Source organism: Acomys russatus, chromosome 29, assembly GCF_903995435.1.
Source record: "Acomys russatus chromosome 29, mAcoRus1.1, whole genome shotgun sequence".
NCBI classification, from domain to species: domain Eukaryota; kingdom Metazoa; phylum Chordata; class Mammalia; order Rodentia; family Muridae; genus Acomys; species Acomys russatus.
Window position 1 is genome coordinate 10,024,463 of NC_067165.1, and position 19,697 is coordinate 10,044,159.

The 19,697-nt window shown below is 40.4% G+C and overlaps 1 protein-coding gene across 1 annotated transcript in view; it reads left to right on the plus strand.

Annotated features, from left to right (window-relative positions):
• Window positions 1-1,337: 1,337 nt before the first annotated feature.
• The window catches only part of Spata6 (spermatogenesis associated 6), a 100,774-nt gene continuing 82,414 nt past the window's right edge, over window positions 1,338-19,697 (plus strand). Inside the window, exon 1 of the mRNA XM_051171140.1 lies at window positions 1,338-1,590. Within this exon, the coding sequence (XP_051027097.1) occupies window positions 1,540-1,590 (51 nt within the window). The 5' untranslated portion in view covers window positions 1,338-1,539. The remainder of the gene's footprint in view (window positions 1,591-19,697) is intronic.

Below are 19,697 nucleotides of genomic sequence, written 5' to 3' on the forward strand. Positions count from 1 at the left end.
TTTACCACACATTAATAGACATTCTAAAGGTTTAAAAATTGCGTGTGTATGTGTACATGTATACACATAACTGTACCAGAATGACAGAAGAGCATGCCGGATCGCCTGCAGCTGGAATTACAGGCAGTTGTGAGCTACCCAAAGTGGGTACTGGGAATTGAACTCTTGTCCTCTGGAAGAGCAAGTGCTCTTAGCCGCCGAACCATTTCTCAAGTGGTAACATATTCCAGAATGTTCATAACAGTATTGCTAATGAGAGCTAAAATATGAACAATATAAGTGATCATCAATAGGACTAGAATAAAAAATGTACACTTATAAATCAATGTACATTTCTGTTTTGGGATGTTATCTAATAATGGGAGAAACTTCAAATACTTCGCATCAATATTGGATGGCTCCCACAACATAAGGAGATAAGCAAATCACAGAAGACTATACAAGTATTAAATCTATTTAACGTAAAACAAGAAAATTGAACAGTAATGTAGTTTGGAAATGGATACATGAACAGAAGACTTACTATAATGAAAGTCATTGCAGGATTTACTCCCAGGGAAAAGCTAGTAAGGCATTGTAGAGGGCTTTTTTTTTTTTTTTTGGCTCAATAACATCCTGTTTCTTAACTGAGTGATAAAAACACAGGCACTTTCCCCTCCATTGTTAGAATGTGTTCTATATCCTTCAATACAGTTAATGTATTTTATAGTAAAATAACTTTAACACGGACTTTAACTGGACAGCCTTTTAGGCTCTTTTTATCTTTGAAGATCTGTGGGCGCGTTATAGAGAGTTCAGACTGAGCAACAGGCAGTGAGGTTCACACAGTGGTGAAAATCAGGAAATCTTGAAGGGAAATAGGTACACACTGAAAGAGGATCACAGAACAGGTGACTAAGAAGATGACCATGATGGTGATTCTGGGAGACATCTGGGATTTTACTTGAGAGATCCTGGGTTCCAGCCATATTTTTGCCTTTGTCTTCGGGGATAATTTCCTGTATCCTATATTGTTTTTGTAAACTGTATCATAAAATTCAAAATTAAGGAAGATTACTAATTATAGTACAGTTGGGGATATTGAGGCCGTAGGTTGACGCCACATGCCCATGATTCCATCACTGCTTTGGAACTCAGGGATTTCCAGTTCTGAGCACACCGGCCCATCTCACAGCAGCTCCATTTCCTACTTGTTTTAGAGTTCACAGCTTGACATCACAGACGAGCTGCCCCGCCCCCGTCATAAGCCCCGCCCCACCAGAATCAGAACCACGCCTACTGCCTCTCGCTCAGGCGCGTCCCTCCCCGGAGCGGCTCTTCCGGCCCCGCCCCTCTAGGCTGCCATGACAACGAGTCCGCGCCCCGCGCTCAGCTGCTGCTCCGGCGGGACCCAGGCTGGACCGCGGGCCCCGGCCTGGGGGCCAAAGCTGCCACCGCCGCCGCCACCTCATCTCCTCCCCGTCCCTGTCCCGCCCCGCGTCTTCCCGCTGCACTCGGGCCGGAGGCCGGGGTCCCTCCCCGCCGCCCCATCCTGCGCGGATGCCGAAGGTAAAGGCGCTGCAATGCGCCTTGGCGCTGGAGATTCGCTCTGTGAGTACCGGCCCCATCCCGCCCCAGCTTCCATGTCCGCCTCCCGCCCTGGCCCTGGGGAGCCCTTGAAATCTCGAGTGTCCTCCCACTCCAGTTTCTAAGGGGGCCTCAGCCCAACTTCCTGGAGCGCTTTCGTATCTAGTCCATACCACTTCAGAGTTCCGGTCCCGGGACAGTCGTTTAAATTCCGCTTTACTCCTGTTCTAGTAAGGGACTCTTGGACCCTTGCTCCAATCTGTGGGTGTGTGGCGTTCCCGCCAAATCGCTGCAGGCTTTCAGATTCTTTCACAAGCTTCCAGTTAGCGTAGTAACCCCTTTTCAATCGAGGTGGAGTTCCTAACAACAAAAACAACTTATTTGTGACATCATTGCACAAAGTTTCTTGCCACTTCCCTGGATAAACCCAACTCCTCAGAAGCCACTTAAGCCCTTCCCTCCAGTCCCCAAACCTTCCTGACTTTGAGAGGGGTCCCTTTGCATCCTTCTTCCAATCGTCTCCCCCCTCCCCCCCCAAGACTGGGTCAGCTTTTCCAGACAGCAGCTACTTCAAGTTTGTAACTTCACTCAGTTACTCTGTACCTTAAGGGGACTCTGTCCAGTCTCTTTTAATAAATCCAACCGAGACCAGGAGCCCTACTTGTCCTCCAGTGAGGGTCTCAGGCCTTTCCAGGTGTTTAGAGGCCCTCATTTCCCTTGATAACAGCAATTTCCTGAGATTTTCCAAGTCCTTCAGCGTCATTTCAGAGAAACTTGTCTCCACTTAGAACTCCTGTACTTTTTCGCGCCTTCATCCTTGAAGTGCCCGCATTAAGGCTCAGTCTTCTTGTTGGTATCCCAGAATAAGTAGGGATGATGGTACACAGTCCCTGCCATTTTCTGTGCCTGTCCCAAGGAGCTCTCTTGAATTTTCTTCCCATTGGCCTCCAAACTAGGCTCTTCTCTGCACTTACCCGATGCTTGCCGCACCCACTTTTTCCAGGGCCTTCCTTCCTCTCTTTGAGGCTGCAGCAGCACAGGAACTTAAATCAGCCTAGAGGTCACAAAATTCTTTCAGGGCTTTAGCTCAGCCTTAAGGAGAAACTTGGGTCGGGCAGGGTACTACTGCAGGAGTGGAGGGCTGGTGAGTTTCAAGGCCTCAAACTAATGTTCAAGACGCAGAGGTTTTTAATTCAGAAACTATACTGTCCTTGCCCGTCTGTGTTTGCATCACAAGCTGACTTTCTGGGAACATTTTTTTTTTCTTCAAAGTAAGAATAGTTTACCAAAACAATGAAAAAAAAAAAAAAAACCGATTTCTAAGTGCGCTAGACCCCGAGTAGGTAGTAAAACTCCGAACTCCACTCTGTAACTTCGTTGTCTGCTGCTGCTTGCTCTCTTTCTAACCAATGGTTTAGCAGCTTGAGGGAGTGCAGCTGCCTGGCTGGCTGGCTGCCCTGGTTACCAATCCTCTGCCAAGAGGAAGTACTCTGTTGTGATTGCAGCCCGAGGGAGACAGAGACATTTTATTCCACTATGCTGGTTTCTTAGTATAGGGTTCACTGAAGAAAATGGATAGCTATATCGCCGAAGCATGCTGGTGCAAATTTATGTTTATAAACACTCGAGTTACAATATTTTATAGTTCCCTAAATCTTCCAAGACATTGCATTTCATCTCTTTAACTACTCTGTGTGCTGTAGATACTGTATTTTCCAGCCAGCAGGAGCCCTTTAAATGACTCTCATGTTCAGAAGGAGCAAAAGTGACCATTACTAATCACACAAGTTAAGGGAGATTAATTTGGCTTTAATTGGATAGAGGACTCACAGGGCCACATATATTTTAAATATCTTTTCAATTGTAATTTTATGTTTAAACTTTGTACACATTTACATGATATAAATGTCAGAGCTGTGCTATGAGAAGCTCTATGTTAAGACAGTTTTTTGACTTTACTCATAACTACAGGTAACCGTTGTCATTGTCATGATATAAACAAATACATATATTTATTTATTTTCTTACACATTAGGCAGCATATTACATAAACTAAACTGTACTTTATTTAATAGGCCCTGGAGATTACTCTGTGTCTGTGAAGAGTGCCATCTGGTTTTCTCCCTGGCTGTTTAATTTTAAAATGGCAATCAAACAGAGTAATTAAATGAGTATTTTAAAGAATAATTCTTGGTTAGGACCTGTGTACATTAATTTGATTCATCTGTGTAGAGGTGCAATATTTGGTGAAAAATTGAAAGCAAATTGCTGATACTACTAGGTACCGCGTCACAAATACTCTAATATGAGGGTATGTACGTAAACACAATTTTGTGATCATAATTGGGGTAATTAATGACAATATCTTAATACTGTGTACATATTTAGTTATCACAAAGATAATTTTTTAGCTTACTTTTAAACCAAGATCCATTTGATCATTAGTCTTAAAGTCCATTTTATTATAGAGAATTCTTTATTTCTGTGTTATTTTTTTCTACGAGTGGATTTTGTTAAGTTCACACATTGATCATTACCCAGATCAATAGTTAGAAATGCACATCACTCTATGAAGTTCCCCCATTCCCCACACTGGAAAGAGACTGCTGTTCTGATTTCTCAGCTTAGATTAGTATGTCAACACTGGAAGCTCATATTGGGATATACTGTAACATGTTATGTCAGGTGTCTTCTGCTGATCATGACTTTGAGATTCAGGAATGTCATATATTTCAGGGAGTTGTCCTCTAAATCATGGGTAATGCTCTCTTGTATATGTATTACAACATTCTCTTGTTTTAAAATGGCAAATAAAAACATTATCTTCACAGTGTGCAAAGTGGTTGTATTTTCTTATCTTTTTGTTGTGACTTGACAGAAGTAATTAAGAGGGCAGAGGGGTGTATTTGTTACTTTTTTTGTCGCTGTGATAAAATACCATGCTCAAGACCAACTTAAGGACAGAGTTTATTTTAAATTCTGGGTTGACAGAGATGGAATCTATCTGGCTGGGATGGCATGGCATCAATCAGGGATAGGTAGCATGGTGGTAGGAGCAGGGAAATGGCTGATCGCATTTTTATGTATGACTATGTAGCAAAGGGAGAAGACCAAATGGGGTGAAACTGCAAACCCCCAACGTCTGCCCCACTGATGCACCACTTCTAGCAAGGCTCCAGCTTTAGCTTATCAAGGTTCCAGTCACTCATCTACCCCCGATATTGCCACAACGGGAGACCAAGTCATGAGGAATGCTTTTCTTTCAAACCACCACAAGAGGTTTATTTTGGTTTACAGTATGAGGGATAGTAAGGCATGGAAGTAGGGTTGGCTTTGCCCCCTGAGGGCAGTTCACACTTGGCAGATTAGGAAGCAGACAGGATCAGAAGCAGGGACAGATTATAACCTAATGGCCGACATCTGTTAGCCAAAGTGTGTCTCCTAGAGGTTCCACAGCTTTCACAAATAGGACCGTATAACAAGGACCGAGTGTTTAGACTCACGAGCCAGTGGGGGACATTTTATATTTAAGCCAAAGCCGTGATGTTTTGATGCATGTGCACATTATGAAGTGATTAGATCAAACAATTTACACACCTTATCACCTCACATAATTTTGTATTGAGAACATTTAAGATTTTGTTTTAGGAAGTTTCATGTTTATAATAGGTTTTTTTTTTTTTTTTAAACCATAACCACCATGCCGTGCATTGTATCCGTAGAACCAACATCTCTATACTCCCCTCAGTCGCCTCCAGCTTCCTAGCAGCCAGAACTGTACTTTATGCTTCTGTGAGTTTGACTTTTTAAAAATATTTTATTTACAAGTAAGATCACACTTTGTCATTCTGGGCCTGGCTTATGTATGTATTGAAAATGCTAGGATTTCTTTTATGTCAACCATGTCTCAAATGTTTAGTCCATTTAAAAAACGATGTTCATCCAATGATGGACACTAAGGTTGATTGCTTGTGAACACGGGTGTTGCAGATGTCTGTTCTGTACAGGGATTTCATTCCCTTTGGGTATATATCTGGAAGTGAGGTTGCAAGGTAGTTATATTTTTAGTTATTTGAGGATTCTTCATGCTGTTTTAATAATGGCAATGCTAATTTGTGTTCCCACCATCTGCATCCAAAGGTTCCCATTTATCCAGATGGCTGTCTATAGAAAATATCCTTTTCTGTTCTGACTCAGCTCCTGTGAGGTGGTATTTTAATTTTTGATTGGCATTTCCTGATGAGCAGAGGTGGATGCACCTTTCCATATATTTGTTAGCCATTTGCATGTCTTTAGCGAACTATCAATTCAAGTCCTTTGCCCATTTTAAATTAATGATTTGTGTTTTTGTCTTTTTGTTGTTGAGTTCTTTTAATATGTTGATACTATTAACTATATGGTTTATCCATATTTTTCATTCTATTAGTTGTCTCTTACACTGTTAATTTGTTTCCTTTGATTTGAAGAGACTCTCTGAGTTGATGCTGTCTGTTCTCTTTTTACCAGTTATTGTATCCTGTTTGTGACAATTATGGTAATGCTCTCAAGAGTCATTCTTACAAAATCTCTCATGGACATTACCTTTAGAAGAGACCAGGCTCAAGTAGAGAATATCCCATGATGTATTGTTGCCTATTTTTTCTCTTCTGCTGAAATTTAATATTTTTCCCAATATTGCTTTTCTTCTAAGCTAGGAGTCTCTGCTTGTGAGTTGCAAGTGCAGCATCCCACTCTTCCCCCTGTCTCTCAGGCCTGTTTGCTTCACTCTGGTACTTGGGGTGACCTTGGAGATGTGACATGTGACCTTGGAGGTGTGACCTGTAATGCTGTATAAGATGAGAGCAAAAGACAGCAGACAGGAAAGGTTGGGCCAGATCACACAGCATTTTGTGTTGTCCAACAAAGCCATATGACTTGCGAGAAAATATATTGCTGGGAGAAAAGTGTGACTTTCTCAAGGAATCTTTCAGGAATGACACGGTATACCAAGTCACATGTTTTTACAAAGCATCTAAAGAATTACACTTCCCAAGGGTTTTATACTTTTAGGATTGGACACTTATCTTTAACAGAAAAGGGGTATGTTTGCTGCTTCAACTTTGTACTTTTTATTATTGAGTATTTCAGTGTTCACATTTTTTAATAGAAGAAAGTAATGTAGAGCTTAATTTGATCAGCAAGGAAACTGAGGAATTTTCTTTAAGACTTGTTTGGGTTATTTGATGTAATTCTGAGTTTTTCACCTCCATATTTACTTCACTTTATTACCCACCTGGAACTAATGACAGCATGCAGCAAACAGTGCTGAGTCTTTCCAGGCTCTGTCCATTTGGACACTTCATACGTGAGATCCTCGTCAAATCAGGAACTGTCATGCCACCATGAAAACCTTCTAATTACATAACATGTGAGAGTGGCAGAAAAGATACAAGTGGGAGACAACATGACTCCTGTTTAACAACAGAAAAAATATAGGCGATAGATGCTATGACCTCCCCATTCAGCAATTGATGCATTTCAGGTTTGCTTCATTTAAAGAAATCAAATACCACCTATCTAGTTCAGGCCTTTCCTTGTTTCCTTTGATCCTATTTTTCTCTCTTCTGTCTGTGAGTTAAGGTAACAAATGCCCACAGATTCTGGATACAGGTGCAAACATACCTTCCAGTTTAGCCCTGGCCAAGCAATTAATATGTAAAAATGTCTTTGTTGTGTGATTTATTTATTTTTCTCTTTTGTTAGGATACTTGGTTTATGTGTTATATGTGTAGATCAGTTACAAAACGCTTGCTTTAAGAAGAAAGCTTTGGATACAAGGGATGGGATAACAATTGAGATGTAATATGAATAAATTAATAAAATATATTAAAAAAGAAGAAAGCTTTGGAACGTTTAGTTTTGTTTACTTAATTGTTATTATTATTATTTGCTGTTGTTGTTTTTTTGCTGTTGTTGTTATTGTGCTGAGGGTCGTGAGCATCCCAGGGAAGTGCTCTGCCACTGAACTGTGACCTCAGTGCTTCTGGGTCGTTTAGAATGGAGGCCCTGCAAGTACTAACCAGCGAGTACATTTACAGCAGGAACTTTGAGTCTTTAGGTATCATTCATATTAGTTTCCCAGGACTGCCATGAAAAATATACCTTAAAATAGTTTATTTTCTCACATTTCTGGAGTCCAAAACCATAAAGGTGACACCAATCTGATGGCTCTAGGAATGTTTTGGACTGTACTACGAAATTGGAGTCCTCTGGTCCTAGCAGTTTACTTTTCTGTGACTGGCCCTGTTCACATCTTCTGCCCCAAGGAATGAATATAAGGTTTTATTATTTTTTCCCGTTAAACATATTTTGAATGCTTAAACATCTATTGATGACAAGTAATATATTTTTCAATGATCTTGTAGGAAAAGCTTTTTTTCCCCATTTCTCTTCAGTAATATTTTTTTCTATTTTGTATTTTGTTTTGTTGCTGGTAAAGGATGTTATGGACTTAAATGTTTAATACGATGAATAAAAGTTTCACATATTTATCATGTACTATTGATTTTTAAAATCAGTGTATGAAGTATTGCATATATTCAGAACGTGTGCAATCCTAAATGTAATCACCAGCAGTGAGGGAGCTAGCACCCCATCTGCTGGCCTGTTCCCCTCCCTTCACATCCCTTCCCCTCCTGTTAACAACATTACTAACTCATCACATCTAATTTTGTGAAAGGGAACTCCACAATCCTGTAAGCCGTGGCTTTGGCTCCCTCATGTGAACCTACCACTTTTTATTTGTCCATCCTGTGGCTGATGAGCATTTCCAACGAGAGCTCCCACAAGCAACGCTGCTGTGAAATCCTGTATGCCTCTTTGTGAACTTACAGGATTTTCATTTTGGGTTCAGCAGCATTACTGATGTCTCCTATCAATCCTAACGGCTACCTGGGTTTTTATGTGGAAGGCCGTTTTATTTGCTATCCGCAAATAAAGATAGCCTTGCTTACTCCTGACTGATCCTTTGTCTTTTTTTCCCCCACTTGTCCTTATGTTGTTGCCTAGAACCTTCTCTGTAATGTTGAATGTAAAAGTACAGATATCTATCTAGAATTTCTGAGTTTAAGAAGTTATGATTCTGAATTTTTACCCATGAGAGTAGATTGATTCTTATGAGATGGCTAATAATACTCTTTGTTTAATGCCATCTTCCAATTGAAATTTCACGCATAGGCAACCCAATATAAGATCGGCTGTAGGGCTTTCATTTGTTGAATTATTGTAGTATGCTTTTATTTTTAACTTTAAAATTATTCTAGTTGAATTATTTTTAATGATTTTCAAATTTAAGAAAACTATTTACTGTTCGCATAGTCGTAAAACTGGACACAAAAGTATTTTATTTTATCCATTTATCTTTTTAATCACATGGACTTGTGTATGTCTCCTTGTGTGATTATGTGCATTTAAATGCCGGTGTCTGCAGAGGCCACAAGAGGGTGTCAGATCCCTTGGAACTAGAGTTATGAATCATCTGACAGGAGTGTGGTTTCTCCACAGGAACAATAAGTGCTCTAACCACTGAGCCGCCTCTCCAGCCCAGGATGTGTTTTTTTGACATTGACCTCTTGCTCCTTTGATACATTATTTTTGGTTTAGTATATAATACTTTCACTCTGCTTTGCTGTCTTGGACTGGGAAAATTTTAAGTTTACTGTCATTTGTTATTTAGTTGGGAGCTTTAGTGTTTTGACTTACATACATATTTTTACTCTTAAAACTTTGTTTGAAACATTTTAGATATATACAATTTTACAAACTATAACATAATGAAAATTACCTGCTCCCAGTTTAAGAAGTAAATATTACAAATAAGAGTGCAGTTTCTAGTATTTATCTCTTTAAGTAAATACCTGATTCCCTTCTTTGGGTTAACCACTTAAGTCTTTCACACTCCTCTGCATTTCTCAGTATTTTTCTCATTATAATATCTGCATAAGGCACTTGATTTGTATCCAAGTGAGGCCTGCCTACCATCTCAAAAATGTTAGTATCATTTTTTAATTATATGACTTCAAATAGTTTATAATTCTTATTTTGTTTCCCACTATAGTTTATGATCTGTTTCCACATTTAGTTTCCAATTTCATGGGATTTATATGTGTATGCTCTAGTCACACCTTCCTACTCTACTTTTCACGTAACACAACTACATATGTGTACTTGTATGTACACATACGTGTTAGATTTTTTTTTGAGACAAGGTTTCACTGTGTAGCTCTTGCAACCTGAACTCACTCTGAAGATAAGGTTAGCTGCGAGCTCACAGACTAACCTCTTGCTGTCCTGAATTTACTCTGTAGCCCAGGCTAGTCACAAGCTCATAGATTAGCTCTTAATGACCTGAACTCATTGTGTAGACCAGGCTAGCCAGGACCTCACAGATCTTTTACTGCTTCTGCCTTCCATGAGCTGGGCTTAGAGTGGGAAGACACTTGCACATTTGATGGAATTCAGTAAAACACCTAGAAATTAAATATTTGCAGACAAGAAGGTGTGGTTGAGAGTGGCATTGAAGAGAAGCAGTGCACTTAGACATATGGGAAACATGTTTAGAGGACATCTCAGGAATTGGCCACATAATTTGCCTTGGCAAACCCCTAACTCTCAACTTGCTCCTTTTTGGCCAGTCTGGAAACTTCTCAAAGTCTTGTGCTTTGCTTGGTGCTCCCAGTTCTAACAGTAAATCTAGCAGACAGCAACCAGCAGTAACCATGCCTCATCTTGAGTACTTGGTGGCTAGAGATTTCCTCTGCCAAATAAATGTTAACTTTGAACTTGACCTGCCACAAAAAAATTAAGATACAATAAAACGTTTGCTCTGCCCAAATATAAAATGTCCTCCAGTCCAATTCCCAGTCAAGCCTTTGTTCCCATATGAAGCCTCACGAGCTGTAGCTGCCGCTGCTCTCCAGACCCATGTTTTAGTCTTCTGAACTCCCCCCAGAACCACCTGTTAAGCTTTGCTTACAGCGATTACACCTTTTTCTAGGCTACTTTCCCAAACCTCCAAATTCCTCCGCCAGACTTCAGTCCACAAAGTTGGACTTAGTTATAGAAATGGCCCTACTTCTCCCTCCATATGCTTGCATCTCTATGACCAAACAGCCGATGGAAACTGGAAACAACTAAAAGGGGAAATCTTTACTGTGGCTCCCAGGTTCAAGCATTCTGCTTCTAGACTTGATGTTGTGTAGACTATCGTCATGGTGGAAGTGTGACATGGAGGTGCTTTCTTCATAGCTTGGATGAAGTTCACGGAGAACATTGGCACTAGGCTGGCTCTCACATTCCACTCTTTTATTATGTCTGTGCCCACAGCACAAAGGAATGGTGTTGTCCATAGTCAGTGTGGTCTTCTCTCCGTAGCAACCAGTCTTCTCTAGAAGTTCCCCCAGACTGTTGCAGACATTCCCCACTAGCCGCCTTCTAGCTGACTATAAATCCAGTCAAGCTGACTGGCAGTTTATGTTTTTTTGATGCTATTATAAGTGATATTTTTTAAAAAACCTTTTAAATGTCATTTTCAATGTGGAAATACAATTGATTTATATATAATGGCCTTTGGCTTCATTTAACTTAATTCAAATTGAGCACAAGTAATAATGTTGTCTTTAGTATATTATTTTACTTCTTTGAACTTTATTTTTTCTTTCATTTACATTTTTTTCTTTTTGTAGTACACTGGCTGGAACCAAGAGAGAACCTTGTAGTATTTAGTGTCAAATTTTGTTGATATCAGGGGCAAGCATTTAATTTTTAAGTATGATGTTTGGTGTTAGATTTAGGGTTCCTCTTAGATATTTTTTTTTATTAGTAAGGAACTTTCCTTCAGTTCCTAGTTTCTTGAGAGCTTTTACAGGAGGGGGCTTAACATTTTGTGAAGAAACCCCTGGATGGTAGGAAAAGAACTGAAGGGAAATTCCTAATATTTAATGTTACAACATGTCTTTTATGCATGGAGTGGTGTCCTAGTTAGGCTTCTGTTGCTGTGGAAAACACCATGACCAAAAGCAACGTGGGGAGCATAGGGTTGATGGTAATGAGGCAAATAATATTTTCATACTCTAACTTTATAAATTCCTGTTTTCTCCTTGAAGTGGAATAGAATCCAGTATGAATCAGGTGTGAAATAAATGTGAAATGTTCTTCCCTTCTCAGAGAGCTTATGGCTGTCACATCTGTTATCTGTTCTTTTAGCTTGTCACAAGGGATAATTTTATGTCTAAGGATTTGACTACTGTGTACAAATTATAAAAGGAATTACATAATCATTTGTAATTTTGCCTGATGTAGTTAAGATTTATCCCTGGGATGCCATGGATGTAGTACTTTAATCATTTTTGCAGTCAAATAATAATCTGTTCTGTAGATATACCACATTATCTATTTATTGGTTGAACAATACTTAAATTGTACCCACTATTTGGATATTATGAATAATATTTCTATACCGGTTTATACACTTTTATGTAGGATTAAGCTTTCAGTGGTCACAAGAATCCAGGAGTTTGATTGCTGGACTTCATGGTTAGCTTCTGAGAAACTTTCAAATATTTTCCATAGTAGGTTTATGATTTTTATGTGTATTGCTTACATATTAAAGTTACAATTTCTTGTTGTTGTCCATATTTTATTATAGCCATCCTAATAACTGGTGGAGATAATTACATTGTGGCTTATATGCATTTTCCTAATCTTAACCAATGTTGAACATGTTTCCAGATTTATTTAACTACTTTGGAGATATGTTCATCTGGTTCATGTATTTAGTATGCTAATACTCTTCATGTGTTTATGGTTCTGTAAATTCTATTTGATTATAATTGCTATGTCATCTTGATATATTTCTTAATATATTTCCAATTGTTATATGATAATTAACCACCTTTCTTTGTCTCTAGTAACAATTTTTGTTTTATTGCATATTTGTTTATTAATGTAGTCAGTATGTTTTGGTTGCTGCTTGATTACAATGTTTTCCACCTTTTTATGGTCAATTATGTCTTTGATTTCAAATGTCTCACAGATATTTATATAATTTATATAACCAGTGGTAGTAGCTTCTGTTTTTTTATAAGCTTTACTATAAAATAAACTTTCAAAGAAATAAAAATATCACACACCAAAATTCACTAGCCCCAAAATCTATGCAAATAATAAACTTATATACAGTTAGAATGGACATTCAGCATAGATGCTGTGAAGCTTCATATTAAATTTTAAACTTTTAGTATTAAAAATATTTTATGTTCTTATCTACCACCCAACCCCCCAAAAATCTGTCACAGAATTTCAACTAGAAAAACAATTAGCTTTAATCCTCTTTCATAATTCATCTCCACTACTTGCATTCACATAATCTCAGAAATGAATAAGCCACATTCTCTAATATGCAGAATGTAGCTAATTATATATGTAAACAACTGTACATGTGGGTACAGGATAACAAAGAAATGAGATCAAGAAAGGCTAACTATGAGGGAACGAGGAAGGACTAAATGCAGAGTATTTCGTCAAAAGTCATAAATTTTCTTAATGTATAAAGGAGGAATGTACCAAAGGGTTGTGAGTACTTATAGCTTAACATAATTCAGAAATTCATATGCTCCATTTTACCATAGGGAAGAGTCGGGGAAACAGTTTAAAATTTTTATGAGAACTCATTTGGCTTGGAGACTATACAAAGTCCTTGTGAGAATTCTGTTTGGCTCCCAGAACAGATGGATGGTAAATAAGACTTTCTGGTATTTACATTAGTTACTTTTGTGTTGCTGTGACCAAAATGCCTGGCAGGAATAGCTAAGTGAGAAAAGATTTATTTGGCTCACAGTTTTAGTTCATCATGACAGGAAGGAAGGGCACTGGCAGTATTCATGGCAGTGGGAACAAGGTTCTGCATGTGATGGTACAGAAGGAACTGGCAGCTGGATGGGAGCTTGAGGTGTGAACGCCTTCCAAAGGCCTGCCTCACCGGCCTGTATCTGAGGTTAGCAACATCTTCCAAACCATCGCAAGTGCTCAGTAGGAAATGAAATGCTCAAAACTGGGAGCTGAAGGGGGATAGTCTAGCTATACATCGTGACACTTCACCTAAAGGTCATAGATACGCTCAGTCAGAATTTAAGTGTCACCATAGTCTTAACATGGTTCAGACTCAAGGAATTCCAGTTTGTTTGTTTTGTTGTTGTTGTGATAAAAAATATGATAAAAAGCAACTAGGGAAGGAAACAACTTATTTCATCTTACACTTCCAGATCAAAGTCCATTTTTGAGAGAAGTAAGGCAGGAACTCAAGTCAGGAACCTGAAGGTAGGAACCACTGAGGAACGCTGCTTACTGTATCTTTCTCTTTGGCTTCCTCACTACATTTCGTATACAGTCCAGGCCCACTGGCCTAGGATAGCACCACGTGCAGTAGGCTTAGTCCTTCTAAATCAATTAGCAATCAAAAAATGTTCCACAAGTATGTCTGCTGGCCAATCTGATTGAGGCAGTCCTCCAACTGGAACTACCTCAGATAACAAGTTGACATTTGAAATTACCTAGGAAATTCCATTCCTTGTCAACTTGGCATACCAGTATGTCACCTTAAAGCATAACTTTTCCTTTTTTGTCTTCCCTAAGATCTCAGGCTAATATTATATAATATAGAATACAGTATAACTTTAAAGTCCCACTGTCTTTAAAAAATTCTATTGATTTAAACACCTATGCTATTCTAACTCCGGGCTTCTGTAAAGCTAAAAAAGAAAACAAGCAAGCCAAACCATGGCCCCCCCCTAAGTTATATACATTCTTATTCCAAGAGAAAAGAACCGTGGCAGTTACAGTAAGAACAGAGAAAAAACATAGTCTAAGTAGCTCAGTGTTTGAGCTCTTGAGGTGTTGGACTCACTGATGACCCTCTGGGCTTTAAAGGGCTAGGGTCACTCCACTTTATTGTCTTAGCACACACAGCTTGTCTCATAGGCTCAAGTCAGCTCTTCTCCACATTTGCCTCTGAACTTGTGGATGCCCTGTGGTTTTAACTTCTCCAATACCTTAATGAAATCAACCTTCCATTAATCACAACTAATTTTTCATTCCCATATGATCAGTATTTACTGTCCCACTCAGGCTTAGAGAGTTTTACTTTTAGATTCTTACTTCAGATATATGGATCACCTTGACAGAGTTTTTGAGGGACTCTCATAAACTTCCCTCTGAAACTTCACTGCTGGTATCCATTTCTTTTGTGGTTTACCTTTTTATTGCTGTGATAAACAACATGACCAAAAGGAATTTGGAGAGGAAAAAGGCTTACTTCATATTAAACTTCCAGGCCAAAGTCCATCTTTGAGGAAAATCAGGCAGGAACCATGGAGGGATGCTGCTTACTGCCTGTCTTTCTCTGGCATGCTCATTTAGCTTTCTTAGGCAGTACCCATAGTGGAATGGGCTCTCTATCAATTAGCAATGAAGAAAATCTCTACAAATATGCCTATTGGCCAGTCTGATGGAGGGACTCCCTCAGACAACTCAGGGTTGGGTCAAGTTGACAGCTGAAGCTATCTAAAATGCAAGTAGTTTTTGTTTTCTTTTTATCAGAAGCCCATATAGAATCAAAAGCAAGATACACAGTGCTAATATATGTGACCATTCCCCTTCTCCAAAAGAGGAAAAGTAAGATAGTAGGAGACAATGACACCAAATGAAAACCAGAACCCAGCAGGGCAGACATTAAAAGCCACAGCTCCATTTCCAGCACCGGGGCTTGTGCTAGCACCACTGGACTCCTGCTGGCTTGGATTTCTCGACCCCTATGGTCCTACTTTTGACCACACATGTCGCTTATCTCTTCGACCATCACCATTCAGTTTGTAGCCTTCTTCAGCACATAGTCCATGTTTCTGGTATCTTCAGCCTCTTATGTCACCTCTAGTGTTTATGCTATCTGAGGAAATCTGTGCATGGAATCAGACCCTGCTATGCATTGTCTTCCCTCTTAAACCTTAGCCTCCAGTGACCCCCCCCCAGTCTTAACATTTTGAATTTCTGCAAAATTAGTACAGTGCGAATGATGGCAGATATTGCTGCCAGATCCAGATAGTGCTGCACCTTCTGGGAACATGGCTGCAGTGACAGACCTCTATGTTCAGCATGTATGACACTGTTGTGGGGACAGCTCCAGTTTCCTCTGATCTTGACATGAGAGACAGTGTATGTTCTTAGCGCCTGAAAGAGAAGAATTCTGATGGGACACAGTAGTAGACGAAGCAGCCAAGAATTTAATTAGAGCAAGCAAAGAAGCAAGAATGTGCTCTTTAGAGAAGGAACGAAGCCTAGACAAGCAGCAATGCTGGGGTCCTAGGGAGCATGGGTCCCTCTTATGCACCACTCCCAAGGGTGGCATTTCCAGGAAATGGGTGTGCCATTTTTTCTCCAGAAAGTTCATTTTACCCATAACTCATTCTATTTTGAATAAAGATAAAGGAAGTATGAATTTAAGTTATTCCTAAAGTCAAAAATTTTTCTAAGGTAAAGGGTAATAGCACTTGGTGCATGCATCCCATGAGGACGACGAGCAAGTTGGTTTTAACTGACCCATCTACACGGCTGCCACTAATTGGACTTTACATCCTGTTTTGGGAGCCCTGAGCTTGTCCATCTGGACAGACCACCATGGATGATTTTCACATCTCATTTCAGGTGGCCACCCTGTGCTATCTTTATGGCCAAGATAGAGTAACTGCCTGTTGTTGGCACTATTCCTCTGGGAGACACGAACAAACACCTATCCCTTTCTTACATGATTCAGTGACAAACCAAAGCATAACTCCATCAGAGTCCAGTTTGGGAAACCATTGAGTTTCCTCGGTAGGTGACCCCAAAGCAGCTTCACCGCCAGAAAGTCTTAACCCACTGTGGATGATGTGTTCCCATAGCTACATACCTGGTCTCCCTTCAGCTAACTCCCAACAGTTCATATACTCTATCACCTCCCAGGACCACAAGGCTACACACAGTTAGGGCAGAATTACGTGCAGCTGGCCAGGTATAGGCTTGAGCATCTGGAATCTTAGAAATTCAGTGACTCACCCCATCACTTCCTTCTATGAGGGAACTTAACACTAAACAAGCCTACTATTGAGGGTCTCTGAAGTAATCAGAAGTCTTCTGAGCTCAGAGGACAAGGCTGTACAAGCACTGCTGCCTGCTGTCTTTTATGTCATATCTGCGGCAGGGGGTCTCAGGTCAGTCCCTCTTACAACTAACCTCTTGCTTAACAGCACTGTTGTTCTATAGAGGTGTTAGCTTTCCAAATGAGTTTTTTCAAGTGGGTTTCAGTTTTAGACTCTGGGGCTTTAAGATGCAGTGTCCTATCCTCAGGCACCTTTCCTATTAGTGTGAGCTACCTACCGTTTCTATTTAATTGTGCTAACTTCTTTAACAGTTACAAAATCTGCACCTACACAGTCTACACCATTAAATGCAATGCTTCCGAATTGTATTTATTTTATATACTTTTGCTCTTGTTTTGGCTCTGAGTTGTCACTATAAACCTGGTTAAAGCAGCCAGTAATAGTCATGCTCCAGCCTGGAAGCCATACCGTCTGCAAATTTCTTCCACAAAATAAATCACTCTGGTGCTTTTGAGTTTAGATTAACCTAAAACTCCAGGAAGTGGGCAGAATGAAGCAGATTTCTTGCTCTGTTCTCTATAGAGTCCTTGTGCCCAGCTGATACCTATAGGTACTGACCTCTCTCTCTCTCTCTCTCTCTCTCTCTCTCTCTCTCTCTCTCTCTCTCTCTCTCTCTCGATCTTCTGAACTCTTCCTGCTCCAGTTTGTACCTCTAAATTTTTCCATAGTCCTTTGCCAATCTGTCCCCAAAGCCTAAAAACCATAAGTCAGATTTAGTAGTAGCAACCGTACCAATGTTATATTTCAGTCACCAAAATGCATGGCAGAAACATTGTGAGGGGCATCTTGGCTCATGGCTTCTGAAGGACATCAATTCATCATGACAGGGATGGGCATGTGATAGATCCCACATACAGTGGCCGGCCACGAGCTAAATCAGAACCAGTGGCCACTATACTTTTCAAAGGTTTGCTCCTAGAGGTCTCTATCTACCAGTTAGGCCCCATATCTCCATACTTTCATAACCTCTCAAAGTACTGCCACCAGCTAGAGACCTGGTACTCAAAATATGAGCTCGTGGGGCACATCCTAGATTTAAATCATAACAGGACAGAATAAAATCCTGTTCAGTGTGTCAGACTTCATTCTTTCCTGCTGTGATAGGAGATTAGATTATAGAGACTCAGGAAGGGGCTACAGGTAGTGCTTCGCCTTGGTGTCTTTCAACTTCAGGTAGATTAGAGAGGTCTGTTAAAGGCATCTGTGTCCTTCCAGAGTTGGACAGAAAGGAAAACCATGAAACCCGACTCTGAAGTAAGCTGTAGGGCTTTTACTTTTCTTTAGATTAAAATGCTCCATAGGTCACACTATATCTTGCAGTACAAAATGCTCTTGTTGTACATTTATCTGAACCGAGCAGTAGTTGTTATGTCTTGGTTCTCTCAACCCAGTTCTTTTGAAATCCATCCACATTCTGCATTTGTATCACTTCTTCCTTAATGCTGAAACATAAGTCCCAGAATAGAAGCTAGTATGTATGACTTTGGATGTCTAGCTTTTCCTCTCTGTCCCGTACATATAGTCAGCAGAAATAGAATTGAGCTAACAAAGTGGAACGGAGGCCATATATGTTGGATATTGACATAAGCCCCAAATAACTAATTCTGGCCCACCCCCAACCTGTTCTCTTGGAATCTTTTATTTTTAAGTGTGTGTGTGTGTGTGTGTGTGTGTGTGTGTGTGTGTGTGTGTGTGTGTGTGTGTACACTGCACGTGTCTGGGTGCCTGTGGAGTCCAGAAGAAGGCTCGGATCTCCTGGAGCTGGAGTTAGAGATGGTTGTGAGCCACCTGAGGTGGTTGCTGGGAATGGAACTGGAAGAACAGTGGGTGCTCTTCACCACAGAGCATCTCTCCAGGAGGACTAACTGGAGTTGGGATGAGGTTTCTCTTGGGGCGAGGCCACCAGGGGATGCTGTGTGCTCTCAGGGGTCTGGGTGATACATCTTGCCTCCATCCCCAGGAGTTTCTGTGGAGCTTCTGAATATGCTCATGTTTACTTCCCTTAGTTTTACTCTGTGCGTCTTAAACTGCTGTACTCCTGGGCTTGCATTCATTCATGAGGCTGTTTCTCTAAGTCTGGACCTGGCTGTGGGTTCTTATCTAGCAGGTGCTCACACGTTCCATGTTTCACAGTGAACAGAGTGAATTTTCCCTGCGGATTTTCAGCACTTACTGTTGGAAAGGGCTTTGTAGCCTGACGTCTTTTGATCCAGCTGCTCTCCTTTACTCTCCACGTACTCACCTCTAGCAATGTGAATTGCTAGAATTGATTCTGCCTATACCTTTTGATAGGTGTGCTTAGTGAATTTTCCCTTAATATAATTGTAGGAAAGATAGATTTACTGCTGTCATTTTGCTATTTGTAGTCTGTGTCTTAGGACGTTGCTTCTTTCCATTATTGTCTCTGGTAGCTGAGAGGTGTACATCTGGGTCTGGCAGGCGGCAGGAAGAGAGAGAGAACCACTGGGCCTTGGGCTTGAGCTTTGACACCTCAGAGCCCATCTCTAGTGACATGCTTCCTCCAACAAGGCCTTAAGTCCACCCTACTTCTTTCAAATAGTGCCACTCCCTGTGAGCCTCGGGGGCTGTTTTATTCAAACCACCACAGCCTCCTCCTCTTGTTCTAACTTTTTTCATTGTTTTATTTTAGTTTTTTTTCATGATTGATTGGATATGAGGTTCACAATAACATTTAAAACATTCTTACTCTGGTGCCTCACATTTGACCATGTCCCCTGGAGGGGGAGACCTGGTGGCACTCAGAGGAAGGACAGCTGGTAGCCAAGAAGAGACTTGATACCCTATGAGAATATACAGGGGGAGGTAATCCCCCTCAGGAACAGTCATAGGGGAGGGGAATAATGGGAAAATGGGGGGGGGGGGAGGAATGGGAGGATACAAGGG